This window comes from Galeopterus variegatus, unplaced genomic scaffold (assembly GCF_000696425.1).
Source record: "Galeopterus variegatus unplaced genomic scaffold, G_variegatus-3.0.2 Scaffold1718, whole genome shotgun sequence".
In the NCBI taxonomy this organism is placed as follows: domain Eukaryota; kingdom Metazoa; phylum Chordata; class Mammalia; order Dermoptera; family Cynocephalidae; genus Galeopterus; species Galeopterus variegatus.
Genome location: NW_007727829.1, coordinates 291526 through 313245, shown reverse-complemented (window position 1 = coordinate 313245; position 21720 = coordinate 291526). Strand labels below are relative to the sequence as shown.

Genomic DNA, 21720 nt, shown 5'->3' with positions numbered 1-21720 from the left:
TTATCAGATAGAAGAAACGTTTAATTAAAAATCAAGTGGGAGGTGCGAGCGCAGCACCAAGGGCTGCGATCCCGTTGCCAGTCCCGGTCCGGTACGGGCGCGATACTGAGGGTTGCGATCCGTTGCCGGACACGAAAATAGACAAAAAGGAAAAAAAAAATCAAGTGGGAAAGAATGGGGGAGAAATAAGTTCATATAATGTGGAGAAAATAAACTGAGAGACTTTCTAAAAGGCAATTTGGATGCACCTGTCAACAACTTAAATACCCTTTGACTCAGGGATTCTGACTGGTCTGAATGATGAAGACAATTGAAAAAGTGTAAGAGAGAGAATATTTGCAACTCACATTACACACACAAAGGGCTAATCTCCCTAATACATTAAGAGCTCCTACAAAATTGCTAACAAGTGTCCAACATCCCTAGAGTAAAAAATAAGCAAATGAAATGAACATGTGGTTCACAAAAGAAGGAAATGCCAACAGTTCTTAAACATATTAAAAGACATTCAGCTTCCACAGAAATGTAAATTAAAACCACACTGAAATCATTTTTCACCTATCAGATTAGCATAAATCCCTCGGTGTGCGTTGGCAAGGCTTAATAAGGAAAAGTCACTCTCATATACTGACAGTAGGAGTAGAGGTAGTAAAATGTGGTCACCCTCTGGAGATATTTTGAAGGTACAGTCCAAGTGTTTTTCTGCTGTATTAGATGTAAAGGGTGAGAAAGAGGAGTTGAGAATTACTCCAGACTTTTGGTCAAGGAACTGAAGAACAGCTGCCATTTTCTGTCATGATAAAGACAGCAAGCAGCAGACTTTGGGGAGAAAATCAAGAGTTCAACTGAATATATTAAGTCTGACATATCTGTAGACATCCAAGTTGATAATCAAGGTGATTTACAAGTCTGGAGCTAGGGAGAAAGAGATCCTGCCTGGAGATATTAGTAGGGGAATTTTCAGGGTAAACTGTTAGGTTTAAAGACAAGATCACCTAAGAAATGACTATAGATAAAGAGAAGAGGGCCAAAGCACTTGCCTGGCATGATGAGATTAACCCAAAGAAAAGCAGCCAACGAGTGAGAGGTAGATGAAGTGCACAGTGTCCTAAAAGCTCCTTCATTCGGCTGCTAAGGAAGGAGGGAAAACTTGTTCTCTGGCAATATCTATATAACCCTCAGAAACTCAAAATTCCCAAGACAGGAAAAAAAAAAAAAATCAAATAAAGGAAGAAATATCAATATTCCTATCTTCTTTTGTATTATTTTTCCTAGTCAATCTAAGAAGTATACTTCCATACGCAATGCAAAGTTCAATCCATTTCCATAAAAAGATCTCAAGACTTATTGATCCTACTACTAAAGCCCTCTAAAATTCTTATTCTTCTAAAATCAAAAGTAGGTTGTTTTTTTTTAAAGGCTCTGTAACACTTGCTATTCTTCAAATGGTTTCCCTATTGGAAACTATATATTCTTCAATGCTAACACCCCTTGAATGAAAAAAACCTTTTAGGTTTAATTTCTCCTTCTATTAATCCCCCATCCATAATTCTTTTAGTAACAAAACTTACTGAAACATTAGTCTAGGTTCTAACTGAAATATAAAGGAAGTTCCACTCTATATGCAGTATAAAGTTAACATAGTCAAATACTAATACTCTATGAGATGCTTGTCCTTTTAGTTTTATCTCTTAAATTTACTTTCATGTTTTGACTTTTTGCTCACTTTTTGGCTTACAAATGCAAAAGCACTACCAGAGTTGAAAATATAACTGTTGTGAGTTCATGTTCTCACCCACCTTTGAATACATAAACTGGCTTCCTCAAATGTACTCCAGAGCAACATGGAACCCAAGATGTGACAGCCCCTGCTTGGCTAAGTTCAAAGCTTTAGAAATCGTTTTTCTAAGATCCTAACAGAATTTTGATCTAGTAACAAAAACCACAGTTGATCAGAAGGAAATAAATTACAGTGTGAAATGAAACTAACCAAAAAATTTATCTTCTTTTCTGAATTTTTAATCCAATAAACATGCTATTTCCTAGCGCCTAAGACCTGTTTGAAAAGTAGCTAATGCTGGTTAATTACCATCCTCAGTAGAGTATTCTGCAAGTATAATTCGGCCTCCAAATGAACAGGTACTTTGGGAAAAACTAAGAGAAGAGGTTCTTTTTACTTGAAAAGTTGAGTACTGATCCAGCAGTAGCAATGAGCCAATCTGGAATACAGCAATGAGTTAAGATCAGAAGTTTCACTCACATCATGAGGTGTGGAAGCATCAAAGACTGAGCCCCGTAGACAAGGGGCAGCTTATTCCAGCCAGAGCCCTGCTCAAAGGGAGAGCCAGCTATGTGTACTCCACCCTCTAGCGGCTCCATGTTGGGACTATCGTTTTTATTCCACAAACCAGAGACTTAACAACTCTTTTATGGACAGGCTTAACTAGGCAAACACAAATAACATTTTTAAACTCTGTACTCCTATGATTCAAAAATAGTAACAAAAATAACACTCAAAGGCATCAACACAACTAAGAAAACTTGTTCCAATTTTTACTTGACAAAGTTAAGACTACACAGAATTTTCTCTTTTATTTTCTTTACACTGTTATGCAGTGGCGAATATTCTTCAGTAAGTTGTCCAAGAGGTAGAAGGTGAGTAATGAGCCAAAGGGGAGGCTCCTAGCAGTGATGAAGTCACCGCCAAAGAATGGTATTCGGCCCTCAACTATGTGCCAACCCTCCTCTGAGGAAATCCATCTGAAAAAGGTGGTGGTGAGGGGAAGCCCACATAGTTGCCTGAATATTCAAAGTAAGAAAAAATTAAAGTGTGGTCCAGAGACCAGCAGCAGCATCACCTAAAACCTTGTCATAAATGCATTCCGGGCCCAGCTCCAGACCTACCAAATCAAAAACTCTATGGGCCCAGCAATCATGGTTTGACAAGCCTTCCAGGTGATTCTGATGCATGCTAAATTTAGAGAACCACTGCCCTATGTAAAGCTACAAATATCCAGTCAGTCAATCCTCTTTCCAATACAATGTTCAGGACCTTCTCCTGGGAACAACTTTATACTCAAAACACTCTTAGTAAAATGATAAGAATTAGCAATCTTTTCTCAGCAGTTCAACAAATGCTATAGGATATATTATGATAAATGCTACCCTAAAGTGCCATACCAAATAGAAAAAAGGCCTGGTTTAGAGTGGTAGATTACACATTTGCATCATTTTGTATAGGGTTTATTTAATACAATGTTATATGAACCACTGCACAATATTACAGGTTATGAGATTTCAAAGTCCTTTTTAAAGTTCAAATTATTTCATTGTCTATGTTAAAATTAAAAACTAAGTCAATATAAAGCTGTTTAAAGTAAATTGCACTGATTCCTTTACAAGTAATCGAAATTCATTTAATCGTCATTCAGTTATTTGACAAGATTCCAAATCTTTCAACAGTCTAGGATAGCTCTAGCTCCATTACTATATACATGCTCCACAAATATATTTATGTTGACATATATTCATTACATATGTATGTATACAGTACATATATTCAAAAATACGTATAGGCACACACTATTTATACATACATATACACACACAGAACAAGGGCTCAGAGTTCATAAGACACCCATTTAAAGAACTAGTTTTTTTTGGGGGGGGTTTTTTGTCCTTTTTTTGTGACCGGTAAGGGGATCGCAACCCCTGGCTTGGTGTCGCCCGCACCGGCTCAGCCAGTGAGCGCACAGGCCATCCCTATATAGGATCCAAACCCACAGCGGGAGCGCTGCTGCACACCCAAGCGCTGCACTCTCCCGAGTGCGCCACGGGGCCGGCCCTAAAGAACTAGTTTTGACGGGGCCCTCATAGATAAGCTAAGAGGCAGAGCACTGTAAGATGCAGTGTTTTTGTCTAAAAGCTTAAGAGTAAATGATGGCCACCCCATGGATACACACAACAGTGGCACATCCTGCACCACTTTGGAGGCCATCCACCTAGTTCATGTTTGCCTTGGTGGCTGTGTTAGTTTCCTATTGCTGTTATAACAAATTTCCACAAACTTGGTGGCTTAAAAGAACACAAACTTACTATCATACAGTTCTGGAGTACAGAAGTCCAAATGCATCTTACCAGGTTAAAACCAAGCTGTCAGCACACCTACATTCCTTCTGGAGGTTCTTGGGGGGGAATCCATTTGCTAGCCTTTTCCAACTTCTAGATGCTGCCTACATCTTTGCCCTTTCTTCCATCTTCAAAGCCAGGTACATGTAGTAGCACCTTCGAATCTCTCTCTGACTCATGACTCTCCTACCTCCCTTTTTAACCGTTAGAAACCCTTGTGATTTCACTAGATACAGGATAATCCCCACACATCTCAACAACCTTAATTTAATCACACCTGCAAAGTTTCTTTGCCACATATGGTAACATATTCACAGATCCTGGAGATGAGGACATAGACATCTTTGGGGAGCCATTATTCTGCCTATCACATTTGCTGAGCAATGCAAAAATGCTATTTCTAAAGCTCAAAGATTATAATCACACTTTATCCAACAGACCTAGTGGAATACCTAAGTCATTACACAGGTACCTATCTAGTCTCAGGGTTGTGTTTTAACCATTTCTAAAAACTGATCATCTAGCTTCTTGGTCTAAAACCTTTGTCTTCTAGTACAATCAGAAATCATTAAAGCTATTTAACTTATAAATAATAGTAATAGGAGCAAAGGCTCATGTACTTCTTATGCACTGGCCAGCTTAAAAGTACATTACATACATTAACTCAATTTAATTCTCAACTACCCCCCTAAACTAGCATGCGGTAGAATGCAAGCTAAACACAGGCAGCTGGCTCCAGAGACTCTCCTGTTAAGAGTACTTGCTGCTGACCTCTACCTCGCACATCCCACTATGCACAGAAAAGATGCATTTAAGTTGATAAACCTCAGTCAAGCACTTTGGTTATCAAGGTTTTTCCTTTCTAAATTTTAGTTTACTTCTAGTTACTGGTTACTGAAACAAGTTGAAACATTTAAATACAACACAAAGGTATTTGCATATATGTATAAGAATACCCAATGTGCAACAGAAGGACATATATACTGGGGAATCCTATTTCTTAGGCAATTAAGTTTGACAGCTTCTACCAGGAATTACTTTAGAGACGGACGAAGTTAAATTTCAAAATTTCATCCTCTAAAGGCCATTAAATTCACAACTACACTTAAGCATATAATTCACTCATCACGTGAACAAGTAAGTTTATTGGAATAAATTCAATGAAATATTAACTACACAACATTTGAGTTATCCCTAGACATGATATTAACTATACAACATTTTAGTTATACCAAGACATTTAGTTATACCAAGACATGATTTATATATAAAACATGATTGGAACCATCTTCGGTGTTTAAAAATGGTTACTGGGCTGGCTGGTTAGCTCACTTGGTTCGAGTATGGTGCTGATAACACCAAGGTCAAGGGTCCAAACCTCTTTACCAGCCAGCCGCCAAAAAAACAAAAGTTATAATTCAGTAGCTACCTCAGGGGAACAGAGCTAGATAACTGGGAGACAGGAGAAGAGTACTTTTTATTGCATATACTTTCATATCTTTTAAATTGTGAACCATGAATATAACTCATCTCTTTAAAGTATTAAATTTAAAATGGTGACAATTAACTAAAAACTTAGAAAACATTGAAACTATTCTAGTAAAGAGACTTGGTGGTTAAGAAAATGAGATTTGGAAGTAGAAAACTCTGGGATTAAATCAATATCCATAAAAAAAGAAAGGTCAATAATCTAAATAAATAACTGCAGGAAAAAATTACTCCCTCAAAGGCTTTAATATCATCATAAAATGGGGATAACACTTTCATGAACTGTCACCTATTATTTCCAAGCAGTAAGGAAAAAAGTGACTGCTTAATTTCCCCCTCAATTATTACAATGAATGCAGATAAACTTACATGTGTAACCTTAAAATGAATTAAAACTTGTGCTAATGACCATTTCACATGCCCTATCTAATCCCTTCTTATGAAATTGCCATATGCTTTTCTGATAAACAAAGTAACATTCCCATTATAAATTATTTTCACTGGTGGAGCTATCGAGTTCATTTGATGTAAGAAAATTAACTCATGAGTATTAAAACTAAATAACAGTATGATTTTTAAAAACAGAAACAGAAAACAGTAAATTATGTTAATACTTAATAGTCACCATCAAAGCTGATGCAAAGATACTGCTCTACTAAAAATATTACTGAGGTATACTTTGCAAGAACTTTCCATAGTAATGTCTCTTCAGCTAAAAATGTATTCATGGAATTTTACTGGAAGTCCTGGATAAAATTAATCAAGCCTATTCAATTCTGTTGCCATAATTAGTCACTTTAAAATATTACCGGGGCCGGCCCGGTGGCGCACTCGGTAGAGTGTGGCGCTTGGGAGCGCGGCGGTGCTCCCACCAAGGGTTTGGATCCCATATAGAGACCGGTCAAGCGCGGTGCAGGCACGACACCGAGGGTTGCGATCCCGTTACCGGTCACGAAAAAAGACAAAAAGGAAAAAAAAAAATCTTTGGGCCGGCCCGGTGGCGCACTGGAGAGTGCGCCGCTTGGGAGCGCGGCGGCGCTCCCGCTGTGGGTTCGGATCCCATGTGGAGACCGGTTCCCACTCACTGGCTGAACGCGGTGCGGGCGCAAAACCAAGGGTTGCGATCCCGTTACCGGTCAGTAAAAAAGACAAAAAGAAAAAAAAAATATATATATATATATTACTTTGCAAGGGCTGGCCCGTGGCTCACTTGGGAGATTGTGGTGTTGATAACACCAAGGCCACAGGTTTGGATCCCTATATAGGGAAGGCGGTTAGCTCACTTGGGAGAGCGTGATGCTAACAACACTAAGTCAAGGGTTAAGATCCCTTTACTGGTCATCTTTTTAAAAAAATAAACAAATTTAAAAATAAATAAATATTATTTTGCACATCTATGCCTGTTTCTCTTTACACTAAATATTGTAGGAAAGGCTTTTGTAAAAATCAAAACACAAATGCACTACTGAGAATGCTTCCTTTTGAAAAGAAAGCCCAATGAACTGAAGATACTTTGCTAAGTCTGGATCTTTGTTTGCCTTATCAGTTTAAATTAGCAAGTTTCTATTATGTAATAGACAAACAGGTGGGGTCAAAGATACTCCACAGCGTCTCAATCAGGACCAAACCCCATCTGAATCTAGAAAAAGCTATGGATCCTCTCCTTAGAAAAACACACATTTATAAAAAATTTGAAAACAATTTTAAGGGATTCACAGAAAATCTTGCTTTAGAATCTTTGGTCAAAGTGATAAATGCGAGGATATGGTCTGTGAAAGCTATGTACACTGTAATATGTATATTTGATACTCATATAAGTATTGTTGCAAGTTATATAATACATTGAAAGTTATAGTTTATTTTTAAAAGATATCTGAAAGTAGAATTCCTTTATAATTACTCAAATGCATTTTTAATGATTATTCAAATATGCTGTTTTAAAATACTTTTCTTAAAAGACAGTGGGAAATTAAGAAACAATTTAACACAATTCTACAACCAAGAAAATAGTCATCATTAATACTGCAATGAGCACAGTCAAATGCAAAAAAATAATCCGCACTTATGTTGATTAAATTCAAGTGGGGCATCACATGAGAGAGGGACACAAGGGAGCCTGCCAGGGTGCTGGAAATATTAGATATAGGTAGTAGTTTCAAAGGAATATATAAAAATTCATTGAGCTATACATTTAAGACTTGTGCACACTATTGTATATATTTCAATAATTTTTTTTAAATCTAAGCTTCCCATATTGACATTGAGCAGTTAATTACCTGCTCTAACTCTCAGTTTAATCTGTAAAATGGATTAATAAAACCTCTCGTAAGGTTATTGTGGGAACTGAATAAGGTAACACATGCAAAGGATTTAGTACAATGCTTCGTAAACAGTAAGCACTCAGTGTTGGTCTACTATATCACAATTTTTATTAATGTGAAATATCTTTAACCAATTTAATAATAACAATGATAAATTATGAACATCCCCCCAAGCCATAAGACACACATCCTACATGTTTCTTTAAATAGGGCTGTATGTGTGGATGTGAGTATAGATGTGTGTGTGTAGTCATTCATTCCATGGTATGTATGTAGTAGAACTTACTCAACTATTCCCCAAGTAAGGGAAATTCAGATTTCCTTTTTTGTCATTAGAAATAAAATTATAATGAATATATTTGCCCCTACATCGTTTCTTTTGAGATTTTTATGTCTAAAACAGAATACCAAATAAATTCTTAAGGTTCTTCCAAATATGAAACTTAAGTCTCAATTAACTGAATGCCTACCTAAACAAATACTGTTAATAAATGTTAAAAATAAAGTGAGGTTATTGTCATAGGTGCTACAGACAGGAGAATTACCTGAAGCAAAAATCTCACAGACTCTAAACTTACAGATCACATGACTCTTAGCAGTAGATAAAAAGAAAAAAAGAAAAAGAAACTTACATATCAGAAATAAGTTATTCTTCCACATTTCAGAATATTAAGCACAAGTAGATAGCCTAAATCTGTAGCTCTTTCCAAAAGTTCAAAGAATTAAAGATTCTTTTTAATGAAAGAAAAATAATCACAATGTACTCTTAAGTAAACAGATATAATTCCAATTTTGTTGGAAGAAAATGTATTCATACATACATACAAGGAAATATACCAAAAATGTTAATTACAATTTTCAGCTTTATCCCTTTTCACATTTTCCAGTTTTTCTACAATAAGCATGTACTATTTTTATAACAATTAAAATATTCAAAATGTTAGGGACGGCCCATGGCTCATTTGGGAGAGTGTGGTGCTGATAACACCAAGGCCATGAGTTCAGATCCCTATATAGGGATAGCTAGTTAGCTCACTTGGGAGAGCGTGGTGCTGACAACACCAAGTCAAGGGTTAAGATCCCCTTACTGATCATCTTTAAAAAAAAAAAAAAAAATTCAAAATGTTTTAAAAAATAAGAATTCAAATGCTTTCAGTATATGTAGCCAACAAATTAATTCCTATATAACAAAGCACTTTTGTTTACAATGTCAAGTCACAACAGCCTGTGCCCAAACTGCTAAGAGCACCTCAAAAAAATCCCTTATATTTTCCAAAGGTAAATTCTACCTCCACATCTCTAATTTCCATCCTGCCCACTCTCACTTTCATATCACCAAAACTTAACACCCTGACATAAAGTATAGACAAGATATAGGTAGATAAAATTTGACACAGTTTATTTAGCCACAGACTTCATCTTGGTGCAGCTTAAGTCTATTTCCAGCACAAACTTGCTTCATGTTCAAGACACAGGCTCCTTGCTAGCTGGCCTTCTCTTTCATTCTCAAGTTCCATACTGAAACCACTAAAAATATCTGACATCCTTTCCTACCTGCTCCTCCTTTGGATTATTTCCGAAAAACCCTGTAATAAATCTTGCTCCACAGACCCTCATTAATGCAAATCAGTTTCTACAACCTATTACTCTGTTGCCTCACAGTAAAATTGCTAGTTTTTGCTAACTAAAGTTGTAAAATTTAAGAAAAACAATCTAATTTTTAATTATTATCTATAATCTAGGCTACAATGCCAAAACATTTATTTTGGATTTTTGTAACTTCTTTCATGTCAAAATATGACATAGCCATACCAACCTTGGTTCAAGTAAGTGAGTGTTTCATCGTGCAGCTTTACTGCTGGCGATGTTGCAGCACACATCACATACTGAAAGGGTGGGTGTTTAGTTTCACCATCCAATGGAAGGCTGGAGTCTTCCTGCTTGAAAATGGGCAACGCCAAGACATCACTGAAAAGCAAAAAATCAACACTGACCTTACTTTGGGTTAAAACATTTAAAAGGATATAAACATTTAGGGGTAGTTTCTTTTAAAATTTAACATCAGAAATATGCAGAATATTAGTGCTAATTTTGTTCACCTAAAAGATAGTATTAAAAACCCATATGTGGGGGGGGTCAGGGGGAGGACAGCAACTATGATTATGTGGATAAAATAAGTACTAGTTAATAGTTAATAAAGTCCATACTACTGATAAAGTAACAGATCAAGCTGACAGTATATAAGGTACTTAACAAAATTACTTAATGTCCTTTAAAAACTTTGAACTCCAGATTATTTCTATTAAAAAAAAAAAAAAAGAACAAGTCAAGAGCGTGTAGCTACCTGTTTTGAAAGGTGGAAACTATTATTGCTGCCAAAGGTAGGTCACACTGGCACCATGCAATTACAAAGAAGCATTTGATTAAAATGGAGCTTTACAAAAAGTTGCCTGCTAGGCCTGGCAAGTCCTGAGAACATAACGCTTCATGCCTAGTCTAAAACAATGTCTTCTGAGAAGCAAGCAGTAGCAGAAGAAACAGCTGCCATTGTTTCCCCTAAGAATACTCTGGGGCATTGATTGGGAGAGGGATGCAAAAGTCTTCTGGGATGCTAGTCTATATTCTCTGCTAACCTGGATGGTTAAACACACATGGATTTTTTTTGTAGTTGTTTAATAGCTTCCTTGAGATATAATTTACATACCATAAAAGTCACCCTTTAAAGTGTACAATTCAGTGGTTTTTTAGTATATTCACAAGAGTTGTACAACCATCACTGGTACCTATTTCCAGAACACTTTCTCACTTCAAAAAGAGATCTCATACCCATCAGCAGTCACTCCCCATTCCTATAGCCCCCATCACTCCCCAGCTTCAGCCCCTTACAACCATTAATGTACTTCAGTTTCTATGGATTTGCCTATTCTGGGCATTTAATGAAAATGGAATCATATAATTATGTGGTCTTTTGTGACTGGCATCTTTCACTTAGCATGTTTTCAAGGTCCATCCATGTTGCAGCATGTATCTGTACTTCATTCCTTTTTATGGCTTCATTCCATTGTGTGGACATACCATTTTCTGTATCCATTCATCAGCTGATGGACATTTGGGTTTTTTCCATTTTTTTAGTTATTATGAAAAATGCTGCTACGAACACATGTTTTCGTGTAGACATAATTTCAATTCTCTTGGGTATATACCTAAGAGTGGAATTACTGGGTTATATGGTAGCTCTGTTTAACTTTTTGAGGAATTGCCAAACTGTTTTCCAAAGCATTTGCACCATTTTACAGTCCATCATTAATGTATGAAGGGTGATTATTTATTTTTGAGATAATTCCCTGAGCTGTACATTTATATCTTGATAACTTTTCTAAGCTTATTCTTCAATAAAAAGTCAAATAATATTAGTAATAACAACAAAATATCCAAATGAATAAATACTATAACACCAGTAGCAGGGACTTGTCTGAATTGCTTATTTACTCTTTTCTTTCCTATAAACTGTTGACTTACTCAGATATTTGGGTAGCCCATTTCAATTAAATTCAATTCAAAATCAGAATATGGAAACAAATTAAATGGGAGGGAAACCCTGGGAGAGAACATTATCCTACCTGCACTCCCTCCTCCCCACACACACTTCCATTAAGGCACTGTATTAATTTTTCAAAGAGACTAAATTATCCACTAATTCTCTTCCTTCTCTTTTATTTATACCCAGTATTCATCAAAACACTCCTAAGTACACATGGGACCACAGAGTCAGCAATGGTCCCAACCCTCCCATGGTCCCCAACCCTCCCAGAGTTCTCCTCAACACTATGACCTAGGATGTCATCCCTACCTTCAAATGGTACGCTAAGATCAGAGGACTTCTCTTTATTAAAAAATAGCAATAATAGTCAAAATGGCTCCAGGGTAGATAAAAATATATATACTCTTATGTCATATACATGTACTCATTTAAAGCTCTCTCAGTGAGAAAAAAAACAAGAATGAGATGAGAACTATTAACTCAGAAGCATTAGTTACTCATACTGAAAAATGACATAGGGAATAATTTTAAGATTTCAATGCTAACTTCTTGGGTTGGTCATCAGATACAGGTCACTGAAATAAGATTTAAGACTGCATAACAGTGGCTATTTATAAATAAACTAACACATATGAAAAATAAAATTTTATATGCTTCAAACCCTAGAAAGCAGCTACCTTTTTACTCACTTGGTTACAACCTCGATGATCCACACAGGAAATACTAAGCTCATGGTAGGTGCTAAGTTACTCCTGAACAAATTTAACATGCAAATACATAAAGATCATTTGCTATTAAAATTCCATTAATGTTTTACTTAATTAGAAAAAAAATGCATTCCAATCGACACAGCAACCACTGATCCTTTTCAAACAGAAGTGAGATCATTTCATTCCTCTGAACCCTCCATCAGTTCACTTTCAACCAGGGTCCTTACAAAATCCTACAAGGCCCTACCCAATTTGCGCCTCAGCCCTTCTTCTGCTCACCTTCATTCCCCCTGCTCCAGCTTCCTTACACACCTTTTTCAGGACCTTTGCACTGGCTCTACTTTTCTACTGGATGTACTAATGGGTAATTTCATTCAAATGTCACCTTCTCAGTGAGGACTTCATACTGCAGTCCTCCCACCCACACTCCCAAATTCCCTTACCCTGTTCTATCCACAACTCCCATCACCTTCCAATGTTATACATGACTTATAACCCCCATAAGTATATAACCGCCCCAAAAACCTATTTACTGACCCCAGCATCTAGCACAAAGAAGCTCAAATATTTGCTGAATCAGTGAACTAACTGCAGCATTAATAATCAGTCATTACTAAAATGGAAAACTAGGTCTCCAGACAATTTAAGATTATAATTTCTACTTGTTGAACCATATGAAAGCCCAAATATCTGACGATTTTTATAATACCATAAATGGAAACAGAGTTTTGAGTATGAAAGACTGATTCTTAAATTGAACTGAAATATGTAGGACATTTCTGAATAAAAAACTTACCAGGAAGCTACAATAGTCTTAACCCTGTAATGCATCAAACTCATAGCCTCCAAATACATAAAACCAAATGATGCATTTTATAAGACAAAACCGAAAGATCTCCATGGTGGCAAATTTTAACATAGATGAGCACCAAAAATTAGGATGCTATAGAAGACATAAAAACCACAACATGCTTGATCAAATGGATGTATAAAGAACTACAAGGGCACCTAAAAATCCACCAATGTAAGCTGCCCTCAGGGAGGACAAATGAATGACCAGGCAACACCAGTGTGAGGGGGAGACTTTACTGCACACCCTTTTGAATATAATTATATGAATGTATTAGTTTTCAAAAACTGTTAAAAATTGAATTTTTTCTTAATAACAAGAAGATACCTAAAACATATTTGGAAGCTAAATGAAAATTCTAAAGAACTGAAGAGACAAAGAAACTAACATGCAAATAACACAGAGAACTGACTGGTAAGGGAATCGCAACCCTTGGCTTGGTGTCACCGGCACAGCGCTCAGCCAGTGAGCACACCAGCCATTCCTATATAGGATCCGAACCCGCGGTGGGAGTGTCGCTGCGCTCCCAGCGCCGCACTCTCCCGAGTGTGCCACGGGGCCGGCCCAAACACAGAGAACTGACTGGTAAGGGAATCGCAACCCTTGGCTTGGTGTCCCCGGCACAGCGCTCAGCCAGTGAGCACACCAGCCATTCCTATATAGGATCCGAACCCGCGGTGGGAGTGTCGCTGCGCTCCCAGCGCCGCACTCTCCCGAGTGTGCCACGGGGCCGGCCCAAACACAGAGAACTGAATGAATGTTTAGTAACAGCAAGCTAAGTAATTTAGACCAACCTCTACTCCATTCCATTCCTACTGAGAACGAGGGGGAAAAAAGCCTGCAATATTACACATATATTCTTAAAAATATTGAAGAGCTAACAAGACATAGACTGAAATCTAAGAAAGTGCAATAACTCAGATCAAGCAAGGAACTCAAAGTGGCTTTTGCTGGAGGACACCTTCCCAAGATAAGGAAAGAACTCTACAAAGCTCTGTGTCTAGGATACCCCCACCCACATTAAACTGGGATGGAAAGAACTAGATGCTCAGGGTAAGGGCCAAGAAAAAGTAAGAAAGCTTTTGCATGGACTTATAGCACCAGTTAGCTTCCCCAAGGTGGCCCAGGGAACCGCTGAATTTGGACTAAAGTGATCCCAGACAGCTAGGGCTCCCAGAGACCTGACAAGCAAATTTGACAGGCATCAAATTATACCAAGTAATTCTGAAATGCTAGTACCCAAAAATAACCAGGCATAAAAGGACAAACAAGACTCTAGGAGCAAGAACCAACAGCAAAACAACAGATGGCATATACCCAGTTCCAGATTCTGTCTGGCATTCAGCTCTTTTCTGCCTCTGTTGCAGAGGGTGAGAGCCTAACAACTGCACACATAAGACTTCATGGTGGCTGGCATCGGTGGCTCCAAGGAAAAGCACTCGTGGGAAATTGAAATAGTGAGAAAGGGAAAAGGCCAAATGCAAAGGCAGGCAACCACACAGACTGCAGCTGCCAGAAATTTCAGGGGAGAGCAGCTACGCCTCCAGCAGCGAGCCCAGGAGCAACCAGGCGACACACTCCTCCCCAACCCTTCTAGCACCTCTGCAATCAAATACTTCACTAAATCCTTCTCTGCTTGAAACATCCAAGTGATTTCTATTCTCCTGATTGAATGTAGACTGATAAAGACTAGATGCTGGAATTATCAGACCCAAGTTACAAAATTATGCTTACTTTGTTTAAAGAAATAAAAGACAAGCCTGGAAAGATCTACAAGAAACAGGAAACTTCAACGGACAGTAAAACTGAAAAGGAACAAAGAGAACTTCCAGAACGAGATGAAATTGGCAAAATTATGAATTCAACTTTAACAGGAGCTAAGAAGTGAAGAGTAAATTAGGAAAACTAGAATATAGGTAAAAAGAAATTATCCAGAAGGCAGCACAGAGAGGGAAATAATGAAAAATGCAGAAGAAAAGTTAAGAAAGGACAAAGAGAGAAGATCTCACATTGAAGTCCCAGAAAACAATGGAGCAGAGGCAATATCTGAAGAGATAAAAGCTGAGCAAATTCTATAACTGATGAAAAATACCAATTCACTGATTCAAGATGCCCAAATGACCTGGACCAGGGCAACTAAAAAGAAATCCACACCTAAAGACATCATAGAAAAACTCATAAGCCAGTACAATACATGGAAGTTCAATTTTCTCAGTTAAGTACCAAGTAAGGGAATTAGCTGAAAATAGGCACAGAGAGGAAGAGTTGTGAGTATAAGGAGGAGTCATCAAGGCCTCTGGGAGAGTAGGGGAGGAAATGGATGAGGACACTATGGTGTAACTACTGAGCAGCATGAAGGACATATTTGACCCCAAGGTCATGAACCAACCATAACTAAGATAATAGAAAATCTGAATACTCCCTTGTCTGTTAAACAAATTACATGTGTAGTCAAACATCTACTCATCCAAAAAAAAAAAAAAAAAAAAAAAAAAAAAAGCTAAAATCACCAAATCTAGGCTGTATTCCAGGTGAGCTTTACAAAACCTTGAATGAACAGTTAAGACCCATCTCATACATAAAATTTTAGCCCATAAAGAGCTAATATAGCTTTGATATTTTGAAAAAAAAAAATTAACAAGAGTACAAGAAAATTAATGATCAATCTCATCTAGGAAGAGAGAACAATCTATTTCTGAAACACTGGAAACATTCTAAAATCAGTAAAAAGACTAAGAATCCAAGTTCTTAGTGCTCCTAAACAACACTGCCATAAAGCCCTAGCCAATGCACAAAGGCAAGAAAGTGAAATGCTAAGGATTACACAGGAAGAAACAAATCTATCATTATTTAGAGATACTAACTCACAGAAAATCTGAGAGCCTACAAATTATTAGAACCAAGTTCAGCCAAGTCCTAGAGGAAAAAAGAAGACATAAGAACAACAAAAACTGGCATTCCTGACCAACAAAAACTGGCGTTTTCCTCCTATCCACAAAGATCATATTTTACTCTGTTGAAAAGACTTCTCAATTTTTAATTGGTAAGCAGCCTAAGAGTGCAATGGAAAGGAATGAAGGTAAAACTTCACTTCTGGAGCTTCAGATACCACTTCTACCATTTGTTGAGTGACACTTTGCAGGCTACTTCTCTGTGCTCTAAAAATGAGTTTGTTTTTAAACTTAGAAGAAAATATTTTATTTTTTTATTTTATAAAGAAAAATGACATTTATTGCTTACAGTTTCTAAGCCTGGGAAGTCTAAAGTCCATCTGGTGGTGGTGACAGTGACCCAGGGATCTCACATTGCAAGACAGTGGAAGCAGAGAGATTAGAGAGAGAGAAAGACAGAATCTTCTCTTCTTTTAAAGCCCTCATAACCATGCCCCTGATCACCATCTTTAATCCATTCACTACTGCATGGTCCTACAATCCAATCATCTTTTAGAAGAAAATATTTTACATATCCAAACTCCAGGAATACAGAGGCCAGAGGTTCTCAAAGTGTGGTCTGTGGAATCCTGGGGGACCTAAGACTCTTTCAGAGGGTTCACAAGGTCAAGACTATTTTCAGAGTAATACTAAAACATTATCATTTGCTTTTTTCACTTCACTGCCATTTGTACTCATGGCACAAAACCAATAGTGTTTAAAACTGCTGGCGCCTTGGCATAAATCAAGGCAGTGGCACCAAAATGCACTAGTAGACACTGTATTCTTCACGAATGCCAAAAATTCACAGTAAAAATTATTAATTTTATTGTATATTGGTCCGTGGACAGGTTATAATGTATTTCTGTTGCAAACCTAAAATGCAACAGTTGTCTTAAAGAAAATCTCCTGTGCAACTATTTGATCTGTGAGCATTTTTTCATGAAAAATCATTTTCAGTTGAAAGAAAAACTATGATTATTCAGACCTGAGTATCTGACAGAAACTTCCTCAAAATGAACAAACTAAGTCTATCATTTTAGAAAAACAACTGATAGTATTTATTACCAATTATAAAATCTGAGCCCTCCACCATGAGGAGTACAATTTTTTGATGTTGTATAATGAAAAGTATCAACATTTGGAAGATCTGTGTAACTCGGGAAATCATTATGTTCCAAATGACTAAAGTATGCATATCTCAAAATTATGCAGGGTAAGAGATCCAATTGAAGTGCAAGGAGTACAAAAAGTACACCCATATAGTTTCAGATTCTGCATTGCAACTAAACTTTAAGAAACTACCACTTGTCAACTGTTGGTGTAGTATCAAAGAAGAATATACACATTTATCTGAAAGCACTATTAATATAATCTTCCCGGCTAGCCAGTTAGCTCACTTGGGAGAGCATGGTTGTATTTAATGCCAAGGTCATGGGTTGGATCCCCATACCAACCAGCCACCAAATAAATAAGTAAATAAACAAACAAATAAATATAAAAAGCCCCTTTTCCAACCACTTATCTACATAAGGCTGAATTTCTTCATATACATCAACCAAAAACAACATATTCTAATAGCAGATTTCAGACTCCATCTTTCACTAAGCATGACATTTAAGAGATTTGCAAAAAAGGTAAATCAATGCCACTTTTCTCATTAAGCTTTTGTTTTGGAAAATAGTTTTTTAATTTAAAAAATTTATGGTAATACACAATGGTTTGTAGTTAACATTTTAAATAAATTAATAAATATTTTTAAATTTCTTACTTTCATTATGAAGTAAGTACAAAATACACAGCATCCTATTCTACTCAGATGGATTGAGACAAAGTAATATGTAAACAAATGACACCAACAGTGGTCTTATTCTATTCAAAATCACTGCTAAAATGATAGGGATCCTTTAAAAGCTAAATAGCATTCACAAGTATACTTTATTTTTGCTTCCAAAAAAAATGACATGTTTAAAAACAACAGTTTTGACCACTACACATTAAAGGTGTCAAAAATCACAAAAGAGAAGAAATAACTAAAACTGTCACAGGAGACAAAAGCTAAATGCAATATGGGATCCTGGATTAGAAAAAGAACAACAGGAGAAAAAACTCTGAAATCCAAATAAATTTTGTACTTTAGATAATAGTATTGCACCAAGGCTAATTTGCTAATTTTGCAAATTTTACTCTAGTTATATAAGTAAGAGAAGCTGGGTGAAGAATATATGTAAACTCTATACTATTTTTGTAAGCCATAAAAAGTACTTCAAAACGAAAAGTACTTTTTTTTTTTCCTTTTTGTCTTTTTTACTGACCGGTAACAGGATCGCAACTCTCGGTGTTGCGCCCGCACCGCGGTCAGCCAGCCTTTTTGTCTTTTTTACTGACCGGTAACAGGATCGCAACTCTCGGTGTTGCGCCCGCACCGCAGTCAGCCAGCGAGCGGGAACCGGTCTCCACATGGGATCTGAACCCTCAGTGGGAGCGCCGCCGCGCTCCCAAGCAGCGCACTCTCCATGCGCCACTGGGCCAGCCCATGAAAAGTACTTTTTTAAGTTAAAAAGTTCACTACTAATACATAAATAAATGAATGAGTAAAAACTAGTTTTGTCATAGTTCACATCCAGGCAACAATTTCATAATCTCCAAAAAACCCCAAAAAGTTAAAATTAAAAAAAAGATACCACCACGAAAGTTTCAAACAGTTTCATATCCATCTATTAGATCTGTCCTAAAGCAAGCAAATATTACAGAGCTTCTTCTAAATTCAGTCACAGAACCTACAGCAAAAAAAGACAGGTGAAGCATCAGATGGTACTTCCAACAACAGCAAATGATTACATGTGTCCTGGAGTGAAACATATCAAGTTTATGAGACCATAACAATAAATTGTCAAGTTTCAAACAGCTCTAATTGGAGGATATGAAGTGTACTGAATTTTATGGGGGTGAGAGAGCACCCCAACTTTAAAAATTGAACACAATAAAGATCTATGGACAAACAATAGAACGTATGTATGTAAACTGGCTGAGGTAGTTCTTAGTCAACATAAAAATAATTTCTTGAATACAGCTGACCCTTGAATAACATGGGTTTGAACTTGTTCAGTCCACTTATATGTGGATTTTTTTCAATTTTAAATAACTCGCAGATGAATTGTGCAGCCTAGAAATATCAAAAAAATTAAGTTAGGTATGTCATGAATTCACAAAATCTATGTAGACACTAGTTTATTTTATCATTTACTCCCCAAAAATGACACAAATCTACTATAAAAAGTTAAAATTTATCAAAATATATACACACAGACTGTACATGGCAACATTTACAGTCCAGAAAAATGTAAACAAACATAAAAATGCAGTATTAAATCATAACTGCATAAAACTAACTGTAGGACATAGGGTGCAACTGCAATAATTTTGTAGCCACCTCCTGTTTCTCCTGAGGGGAGCTCAAGAGCTGCAAGTATCCCCTTAAAACACCTTGTGATGTGTATCACCTCCATGTGTGAGCAGTTGTCTCTCCAGTCAATTGTGTATCACAGTAAAAATTGATCTCATGGGGTTTTCTCTTCCTTAAGATTTTTTTTGTGTGTGTCTTTTTTTGTGACCAGTAAGGGGATCGCAACCCTTGGCTTGGTGTTGCCCGCACCGCACTCAGCCAGTGAGCGCACCAGCCATCCTTATATAGGATCCCAACCCGTGGTGGGAGCGCCGCTGCGCTCCCAAGCGCTGCATTCTCCCGAGTGCACCACGGGGCCGGCCCTTCCTTAAGATTTTAATAACATTTTCTTTTCTCAGGTTCGAATCCCTGTACTGGCCCAGCCACCAAAAACAAAACAAACCTTTCTTTTCTAGCTCACTTTATCATAAGAACACAGTACGTAACACATATAAACATATGAAATATCTGTTAATCAACTTTATGTGATCTGTAAGGCTTCCAGTCAACAGTAGTCTATTAGTAGATAGGTTCTGGGGAGAGTCAAAAGTTATACTCAGATTTTTCACAAGGTGAGGGTTGGTGCTCCTAATCCCAACATTGTTCAAGGATCAACTGTATAAGATTTCAATACTCTGCAAATCCTTTCCCAGGGCAATCAAAGTACACTATTAAAGAGTCTATCCTTTGGAGCAGGGGTTGGCAAGCTATGGCCAAAGGGCCAAAACTAGCTAGCCTGCTTGCACAAGCATGAGCTAAGAATGGTTTTACACTTTTTTAAATGGTTGTAAAAAAAAAGAGAGAGAGAGAGAGAGAGAGACAGAGCCCATACAGCCTGCAAAGACTAAAATATTTACTATCTAGCCCTTTACATAAAAAGGTTTGCCAATCCCTGCTTTAAGGTAATAATACATTTAAAAACCAATCGGACCCTATCATCTAAAATTGGTAGATTTTTAAATCAATAATCTATTAAATTCTTTCCTGTACTACAGCCAAAATTAAATCCAGAAAAAGTTTTTAAACCTTGAAATGAGTTATAGAAATTAACAATTCTGTAAGTATTCTCAAGCACAACAGATTTTTATTTATTTTTTTTAAAAAAGATGACCGGTAAGGGGATCTTAACCCTTGACTTGGTGTTGTCAGCACCGCTCAGCCAGTGAGCGAACCAGCCACCCCTATATGGAACCCGGGGCCTTGGTGTTCTCAACACCACTCTCTCCCGAGTGAGCCACGGGCCGGCCTAAGAACAACAGATTTTTAAAACTTCACTGAATCTAAATTCTTTCTAAACTTCTGAGATATGTTACCTACTCAAAGACGTTCCATTTTAGCATGAGAGCAAAAGAAAATCATCAGCTACTAACAGCTACATAATAAACCCTATCCATACCAGTCTTTTATACTATCTTCACACAGATCTCAGTTGAAATTTTCCTGTGACCTTACTGACATTTTAACTTTTCAGTCAACATAGGTAATTTATATTTGCCTCAAAGCAGTTTTGACTTAGCAAATTATTTGTAAGCTATGAATGTTAACTCCCACTTCAAAATATATAAAGTATATCTTTTGTTTCAAAACAGATTTATACCATGGTGAAATTTAACAAACAGAGTTCAGGCAATAGATAATAATTTAATATCAAAGTTTTTATAGCAGTAAGCTAAAGAAGCTATTACTTCTTATTACCTTCAAAAACACTGTTCAATATTGACCCCAAATCCTAAAAATTAACTTTCTACAGATTATAAATTTCATGTGAACAGTGAGATGAAAAGAAATTTACCAGGTGGTCAAAAAGACCCTCTTAGAGAGTTTTCATGAGTTTAATTTTTTTGAAAGCCATTTGGTTATCTGCTCCATACTTCACAAAACATAAGTGGCCCAGATTTCAAATTACACTGGGATTCAGCCTTCATTCAGTGCAGGGGAAATATCAGCCTTCATCTGGAATGGTAGTACCACTGACTAGCAGCTTAAGCCAATCACTTTAACATCTATGAGCCTCAGTTCACGAATTAATAAGAAAAGGATTGGTCTAAAAGGTTTCTAAGATCTCTTTGGCCATCTCTAGAATCCTGATATTGTAATCAAGATTTTTAAAAACATTTATGACCTGCCTCATTTCAAACAGAATTTGCAGCAGCTCACAACTTGCTAGTGTGGTACAACAGTACACACAGAACACATACACACAAAATGAAAACCAGAGCCAAAAGGGGGGGGGGAGCAAAAGTAAAATCAGAAATTAGCCTCAACATATCCCCAGTACTGTCAAGCCAACATTGTTTAACACAAATA

The 21720-nt window shown here is 36.9% G+C and overlaps 1 protein-coding gene across 5 annotated transcripts in view; it reads right to left on the bottom strand.

The window, feature by feature from the left end:
* Window positions 1-21720, bottom strand: part of UBP1 (upstream binding protein 1 (LBP-1a)) — a 52957-nt gene that overhangs the window by 28946 nt on the left and 2291 nt on the right. For all 5 annotated transcript variants that reach the window (XR_550926.1, XR_550927.1, XM_008578565.1 and 2 more), the window contains exon 2: window positions 9754-9905. Coding sequence is in view for 3 of the 5 variants with exons in the window: in XM_008578565.1 (XP_008576787.1) it covers window positions 9754-9905 (152 nt within the window). In the remaining 2 variants the exon portion in view is untranslated. The remainder of the gene's footprint in view (window positions 1-9753; window positions 9906-21720) is intronic.